This window comes from Orycteropus afer, unplaced genomic scaffold (assembly GCF_000298275.1).
Source record: "Orycteropus afer afer isolate SDZICR_OR568_19922 unplaced genomic scaffold, OryAfe1.0 scaffold00010, whole genome shotgun sequence".
In the NCBI taxonomy this organism is placed as follows: Eukaryota; Metazoa; Chordata; class Mammalia; order Tubulidentata; family Orycteropodidae; genus Orycteropus; species Orycteropus afer.
Window position 1 is genome coordinate 8,679,760 of NW_006921597.1, and position 8,538 is coordinate 8,688,297.

Consider the following 8,538-nt stretch of genomic DNA (forward strand, 5'->3'; position numbering starts at 1 on the left):
TTTGGGTGAAGATTTACAGAGCAAATTCACTTTCCATACAGCAGTTCACATATACTTTGTCTCATGTCATTGACCACAATTTACCACAGTGCAACAGCTCCCCTCACACTTTGTCCCCATAGTTACCTCTTCCCAGTGACCATCCCTCCATGCACTCCTGCCCCTGATCTGTCTCCCTGTGCATAAGCAGCCCTTCATTTTCCCATGATTATTCTCTATAGAAGTTCATTTAGTTTTAAAAAAAAAAAGTTTATATTGAGAAAAAAAAACAACTTGGATTGAGTCATTAATGCAGACAAGGCGCTTGTAGGGGCAGGGGACACACTAGGCAGGTTAGAAGAGAAGAAGGCGAAGGGAAAGTAGGTGGGGGAGGGACCTTTCTAGGAGAACCCAGAGTCTGTTGAGTCTCTGACTCATCACCACCTCTCATCTTGCCACCTCACCGTGATGGGTTCCATCTTATCACATTACCTGGAACCACCTCCTCTGGCATATGAGCCAGTTGCCAGGAGCTTTGTGACAGATTTAGTCTCTGGTGGACAAAAAACACCATACACAACCCCCAGTCTGTCATATAGTTCTCTAATGGTTTTGAGGGAGTGTCAGCTTTGCTCTGTGGAAGGCTAAGCAGTGAGTGAGGGAGTTTGAGTCACCTGTGAACTGATTTAGTAGTCTTCGTGCTGCTGCTCTCTGCCCTCCAGCACATTCCCCTCCCTGTGAGAGCTGGGCTGGTGAGCAGCCCACCACCTGTGGCAGGCTGCTAAGCCGAGATTCCAGCCCACACTGAGATTCCAGACAGGCCGTGGGGGATGCAGACGGGCTTGGCAGAGCCCCACAAAAGCACTGGGAACTCCAGCTTTGTGTTCACCTGCAAGTGATGTTAAGCCAGTTCACGGGAAAACCCAGGGCAGTGCTTGGGAAATGCTCCTATTGGTTTTCATCCAAGCAGAATCTGATTTGGTTTTCTAGTTTTGTTGGTGTTACATTGGCATCTTTGGGGAAAATTTTATAAACAGAGCCAAAAGAAGACTCAAGGAGCTATGGAATAAATTATTTGTTTGTAACCTAATCTGTTAAGGGGGGGGGAAAAAAGAGAAAGTAAGAATGAGCAAATGAGAGTAAGCAAGAAAAAGAGAACGAGACAGTAACCTGTGTGGTGATGTCTGCATGTGATAGGTGACTCACGTGGTGGGGTGCCCTGCACTAGCTATTCTGTCCCTCCCACCTATGTCAGGGGGACTCTATCTGGTGAGGTCCTTGCTCTGAGTAAGGGCCCCTTCCCGGTTCATTGCTTGTCGTTTGGCCTAGGTCCCTGGAGAGAATAGTCATCTCTTTGGTGTTCACTGTGGTTTGGACAACAATCTATGTGCACACAGTTTAAAACTGAAATTCTTTCAAAGGGCTTACAGTGAAAATAAGTATCCCTCCCTCTTAAGATCCTCATAAGCAGCCACATTACATGCAAGCCAGCCTCTTGTATGTTCTTCTACAAATATTCTGTGCAAATATAAACTAATAAGTATGCATGAATAATTTTTTTTCCCTGCATACAAGTGAGAGCATAGAGTATACAATGTTCAGGACCCTGTTTTTCTTGAGTTTCCTTCCACATCTCTGCACGCAGTGCGGCCTCATTCTTTCCCCTGTTGTTAGCTATCTTTGAGTTGGCTCCCAGATCATAGCGATAGGCACAGGGGAGAGAAGCATTCCCCTGCCCCATGTCATCCTCACGATCAGTTGTGAATCAGATAATTTCCATAGGGTTTTTATTGGCTGATTTTATAAAGTAGATCTGCAGGCCTTCTTAGTCCAGAAGCTCTGCTGAAACCTGTTCAGCATCATAGCAACACACAGGCCTCCACGGACAGACAGATGGTGGTTGCACACAAGTTGCATTGGCCGGAAATCAAACCCGTGTCTTTCACTTGGAAGGCAAGAATTTTACTACTGAACCACCCCTATTCTTTTCCATAGGTGCATAGTATTCCATTTTATGGATATTATTATAATGTATTTATTGCTGGACATTTAGATTGTCTTTAGAAAAGAAATTAAGCAGCCTATTCATCCTCTGTGTCCCTCATCTTCCCCAGATGCTGCTCTGCAGGTGGACACAGTGGTCCCTAATGCCACAGTGGCCGAGAAGGCAGCCTTCCAACTGGACTGCAGCATTGTGTCTCGCTCAAGCCAGGACTCCCGCTTTGCTGTGGTCTGGTATTCCCTGAGGACTAAAGCTGGAGAGAAAAGAAGCAGCCCTGGCCTGGGAGAAGAGGAGGAAGAGGGAGAAGAGGAAGAAGAGGACCCAACAGAGAGGACAGTGCTACTGAGTGTGGGCCAAGACGCTGTCTTTGGCCCAGAGGGCAGCCCCTGGGAGGGCAGGCTTCGCTTCCAGAGGCTCTCCCCACTGCTCTACCGGCTCACAGTGCTGGAAGCCAACCCCCGTGACACAGGCAACTACTCCTGCCGTGTGGAGGAGTGGCTGCCCAGCCCTCAGAAAGAGTGGTACCGGCTGACGGAGGAGGAGTCAGCCCCCATCGGCATTCGTGTCCTTGACACAAGTGAGTGTTTCCCATTTATAGAGAAAGGATGTCCCTGTTGATTCCAAGTATGTCTGGGAGGTAAATTCAGAGCTTCACTGTGGGTTAATAAGCAGTTTTTGCAACTATGATGGGCATTTATTAGTCAAATTTGAGTTATGATAGAATTTGATATACCAATGGCCAGTTCATATAATTGACCCTTGATTACCTATGGAAAAACTAAGGATAGAAATGAAAATTAAAATATACTATATAATGTTTATAATAAAGTTAATGTTCTTCCAGATTCTATTTTAGTAAGATGTCATTGTACAAGCATATTGTTAGATGGTACTTAGTTACTCTTTAGGATATGGAACCTAGTCTCTCTCTAGTAAATCAGCAAGTGCTTCAGACTCAAAAAAGAAGGAAAGAAATGAAACCCTAGTGCTCCATTGTTATTCTTTCTCATACCCATGGGTCATTTTGCCCCGTGCTTGACCTTAGGGCTTCAGGTGGGTTTGGCATGGCCAGTTGGGAAGACATCTTAGGAGGGCAGTAATGTTACAGGAAAGCTGGAAGGAACTTAGCTGTAGTCTAGCTTGCCAGCTGCTGCTGCTGCAGAATGGCCAAGAATTCGATGTTTTCATCATACTAAGGGACTCTGAACAGCCTAGAGGAAGCACCTGCTGGCCTGAATGATCTGTTCTAACAAGGCATGCTTTTGTTTGGCCTTCTGTCAGAATGTGGAATATATCAGACTGCAATTGGTGCTTGTTATAGTAGAATTAGCCTCTGATACAGAAATAATTTTTTTTTTTTTTTTTTGCTGGAATTTTCAGCTTCTTTTAGATCCAAACATTTTACTTAATAATCTTGTTTCGAGGTTTATCAGCATTTCTTCTCTTTGATTGCCTTTCGTTTACATTGTATTGGATAGAACTATGTGAAATTGAGTTTTTGTAGATTAGAAGTGGTTGAGAGCAATTGCATATACATCAGAAATCTAACAAGTAAAAGTGAGTGTTAAGTTTTCTGCAAAATACTTATGAACAATAGCTATGCAGAAAAGAGGGAAAGCAGATAAAAGCTAAACCATATACAGACCAACTAACAGCCTAAGAGTTAACCTGCCATAAAAAAGATAAAAGGAAGGTGGTTAGGCCACATTTTATCTGCCTATTGTGGACATCAGGAGCTCTGGTAGCATAGTGGCTAAAGCACTTGACTGCTAACCAGAAGGCTGGCGGTTCAAACCCACCAGCCACTCCTCGGAAGGAAGGTTGGGCAATCCTATTCCGTAGTGATACAGCCTTGGAAACCCAAGGAGGGGTTGCTATGAGTCGGGGCCAACTCGATGGCATATAACAACAACAACAACATTGTGGACATCTAGTTTTATTTAGCTTAATAGAGTATAGAAACCGTTGTCACCCTTATTTCACAGAGAAAGATGTAGGGTCCCCCCAGGCTGGGCATCTACTAAAGTCTAGTATGTCATAGAACATCTTTATCTGGGTCTTTAGATGCCTGGTTTCTTTCTCCTCCATATATAAGTATAACTAATACTGTGTTTTGTGAAGCCATAGATACACTATGGATCTATAAACATGGTCAATATAAACCAAACAAACCAAATTCACTGCCATCAAGTCGATTTCAACTCATAGTGACCCCTCCTTGGGTTTCTGAGGTGATAACACTACGGAAGTAGATTGCCCAACCTTCCTTCTGAGGAGTGGCTAGTGGGTTTGAACCATCAGCCTTCTGGTTAGTAGTCACATGCCTTAGGCACTACACCACATTTTAATTGATAATATTAATCAAGAAAGCATCATTTCTGGTAAGACTGCTTTCAGAATCAGGGCAGGGTGGAGGCATGTGTAAGTTTCTCAAAGAAGGACATTTGTAGCAGAGCTGAGTGCAGAGGGACATAAAACCTCACCACACAGGAGGTTCAGACTAAACTGGAGTGACTTTTTTTTTTTTTTTTTTTAAATCATCATAGATGTAGTTGAATTTACAACCAATAAACTGTGTTTTATCATATGGCTTTCCAAGAAGTAGTAATGGATAACAATGGAAAATGGAAGCATTGCTTTGTTTGAATTGCCAGTTGTGTTTGACTTGGAAGAGGGGATGTTTGCTGTAGGAGTAAGAAGTGTAACCCCCCCATCACTAGTGGTGGTAGGAAAGGCAGGATGGGTACAGGAGATCTGCAAGTGGCCTCCATTGGGTTGGGCCAGGCCTTCAGGAGCAAAAGTCAACCATCCAGTTTCTCAGCCCTCACTGTCTTGTCTCCCTCATGCTCCTTTTCAGGTTCCACCCTCCAGTCCATCATCTGCTCCAATGATGCGCTCTTCTACTTCATCTTCTTCTATCCCTTCCCCATCTTCGGCATCCTTATCATCACCATCCTGCTGGTGCGCTTCAAGAGCCGGAACTCCGGCAAGAATTCAGATGGGAAGAATGGGGTGCCCCTGTTGTGGATCAAAGAACCGCACCTCAACTACTCCCCCACCTGCCTGGAGCCCCCGGTGCTCAGTATCCACCCAGGAGCCATAGACTAAGGAGGAAGCCCCAACAGACATCGGCCATGGAGGAGCTGGGGCTCTCCCTTGCTGCCTCTTTCTCTGTGATCAGACAGCTGGCAGCACCCAAATTCTGGAGTGCCCTCGCAGAAAATGGTCAGACCTGAGATGTTTTCAGAGTTCTCAATAAGTCACAGAGACAGGTTGCCTTCAGCTGGCAGCTGTGGTTGGTTAGCTCTTTGCTCACAGATGTCGTGATGCTGCCCTTATAGGTTTCTTGTTTTTGGTAATGTAGTGAGTAGCTCCAGGTGCCACATCTACTCACAGATTTATATAGTATTCTCAGCTAGATGTTCTTATTCTTTGTAATGTACTCTTTTTAAAGCCCTTTGGTTTACCCCTTTTGGATTTAATAATGTTGTGGACAATCTCTTACATACAACCGATTGCAAAGGGAAGGATGAACTTTATAGCAACAAGGAATCCCTTCCAAGAAGTTTTGTTTTTGCACACTTTGAAGATGCCACCCATGGATCAAAACACACCCAGACTTTTTTTTTTTTTTTTTTATACTTTTCGTAGCAAGACTTGAAAATTGTGTGTAGCGTGGGCCCAATTTGTATTTTATCTCTTCCCTCAGCCAGAGGTGTTGGACCACTTTGTAGTCAAGATGAAAGCATTGAATTTTGCTTCAAAGAACTGTGTACGTACAAGAGAAATCCCACATAACCCCATTAGGAGTAGGTGGTGCTGACCAGCCTGTCAAGGAGGTGAAAAAGGCTTCATCCCAAACTTGCCAAAAAAGTAAGAAAACTTTCTCAGAGAACAGGTCAAACGCTCCAAACGGCACATACTTTACAAGCTAAAGTGGGCAGAGGGCTGTTTTTAGCAGCTACTGACTGTCAGATTGATCACAGCCAGTGATTAGAGAAGGAAAGAAGAAAGGCTGGTGTTGGTTTGACTGGTTCTGCAAGGGCAGTTGCTCACTGATAACTGTGTACAGGTGGGCTTTGTCTTCAGGTGCTTTGCCAAACTCTTGAGGAAAGTGTCCAGTGAGCCAGAAGTGGTACAGTGCTGTGCTGAGCACACGGGGCTGAAGCAACCACCATAGCCACCCAGAGAAGGGCCCTGGAGTGCCTCGGCTCACTTTGAAGAAGTATGCGATGATGGGGTTGCAGGCCTGGCGTTGGAGAGTGGGGAGGAGTAACTGCCTCCCTGGAGGTCTGAAGACTAGGTTTTGCTTCTTCCTTCCAGTTAGATTTTCCTCAAAAACACTGACATCTTTCTTACTCTTCATTTATCTTTTCCGCTGTCTCACTGAGATAAGAATATCAGACTAGGGGAGGTCTAGCCTCAGTCCCTCAGTCATCCTTTCAGCTTACTTCCTCTCCACAGAAGATCACATGGGGTTATTGGGGGAGTGTTCTTTCTGTTTCTTGGATTTTGTATGTGGTTTTAGGTTACTTGTTTGTTCATTGTTACAGCAGCTTTTAACTTGGTGCCCCTCTCAAACCCAGCCACCTGCCCTGTTGTTTGACACTACTGGCCAAGGTGCTTGGCTACCTTGGGAGCAATATTGGCTGTTCATCCTGGGATGATGTTTATGCTCTTGTTTTCCCATATTTTGCTGCCCAGCAGTGCAGGCTCCCTTCCTTTGTGAATTTATGTGAATCCCAATTTGGAAAAAGCCACCAGGGATTCTGGAACTGAACAGACTTCAGGGGACTCTGTGGGACTCCCCAGCCACGTGGGCCGTGTTCGTGATTGTTGTTGGGTGCTGTGCAACTGGCCCCATAGTTTTCTAGGCCATAATCTTTATGGGAGCAGATCACTGGGTCTTCATCCTGTGGAGCTGCTGGATGGATTTGAACCACCAAACTTTTAGTTAGCCCACTGCCTAACTGTTTGTGCTACAAGGGCTCCTCTGATACTTAGTAGGGAGTCTGAAAGGTGCAAGGGTTTGAGGTGTTCAGCCACCATTTTCTGGCAGGCTAATGTAGTCTTGCCTCTTTTTTCTTCCCAGATACTCCAGTGCTCTGCTGTGACAGGGAGTAGGCACCGCCACCTTAATCCCTCTGGTGCCTGACAGGCTCATTCTCATTTATTACGCTGCATCAACATGTTTGAGGCACAGAATTGGCTAAGTCGTGAGAGAAAAGAGCAGTGTTTTGCCCCATTTCTTCATTTTAGGGGTGTGGACTTCCAGTGAGAAAGAGCTGACTCCTCGTTTTTAGACTGAGTCAGAAATGATGACTGACTTTTCCTTTGTCTGCATGGAAAGATGCCAGCGGGCTGGATGGGGTTGGGATGCATAGCTCACATTTGCATTTGTGCTGGTTCACAGTTGTAGAGAAGGAGTTGCCACACATGATTAAAAATACAAAGCAGTTGCAAGAAAATTTGAAAGGAAAAAAGAAACCAAAACCAGTATTTTAATAATTGTTTTTGTCTGTGTATTTTCTCCTGGACTGGGGAGAGGGCATCAAAGATTGAGCTTTCCCAGCTTTTTAAGAGAAACCCCAGGACCACCTTTCTTGTTTTTGGCCATTTGAATGAAAATAGAAATGGTGTGTGTCAGATGAATGGTACTGGTGCCCTCCAGTGGCTGCAAGACCTCATTGCAATTGCCGACCGGAACTTTAGTCCTCTGGGGCTGGGAGAGGAAAACTGCTGGACACCCTCTTGACTTACCTACGTCTATGATGTTGTATTTATAAAAACTACACTGTGCTAGGCCCATTCCAAGACATGGATATAACCACATCCTCTTTCACCAGGGTGTTTCTGTAAAGTTTTCATATTCTTTTCAAGCAATGGTTTCTCTGCGTTAATTGTTAAAGAAAAAAAGGAGATGGGAGAAGAAAGTTTCCATGCATGATGTAGAGAGCTGTTGATTTGTTTTTGTTTTTTCAAAGGAAAACTATTTGTAAGATGTTGCACTAAAATGTTTTATATACACTTCAGAGACCTGTAGTAAATTATGTTGAAAATAACGGCTGTTTACATTTACTGGAGTCTGCTGTCCTTCTTTCCCCTCATTTACTGCCCTCTTAGGATCTGTGCCCTGGGAACCTTGAGTCCTGGCCTTGGCCTGCTGGGCTTAAGGTTCGTGCAGCACAGCCGTTATTGTCACGCTCCATCCCCAGCCTAAATGCTGCCTTTGTACAAATTATAAAAAACACCCTACCCTCCTGACACTGTACTGCCGTCTGCTGAAAATGTATCATACTAAACATGCATCGCTGCCTTGATCAAGCATAGCAGTGATCATGGAAGTGGCGCAGGGCCAGCCATCATTTCATTCAGTTGTGCATCAGGTCGCCGTGAGTCGGAGCCAACTTGAAGGCAGCTAACAACCACCCTGACTGTGAAGGCCGTGTTGCCCCTTCGTTGCTGTCACTTTTCAGGCCATGGCGACCCCATGTGTGCAGAGCAGAACTGCTCCATGGGGTTTTCAAGGCTGTGACCTTTGTGAAGCAAGTCACCAG

General features: G+C 45.0%; 1 protein-coding gene across 1 annotated transcript in view; it reads left to right on the forward strand.

Annotated features, from left to right (window-relative positions):
• Window positions 1-5,089, forward strand: part of IGSF3 (immunoglobulin superfamily member 3) — a 59,870-nt gene extending 54,781 nt beyond the window's left edge. Inside the window, exons 9-10 of the mRNA XM_042782063.1 lie at window positions 2,094-2,558; window positions 4,839-5,089. Coding sequence (XP_042637997.1) covers window positions 2,094-2,558; window positions 4,839-5,089 — 716 coding nt within the window. The remainder of the gene's footprint in view (window positions 1-2,093; window positions 2,559-4,838) is intronic.
• The last annotated feature ends 3,449 nt before the right edge of the window (window positions 5,090-8,538 follow it).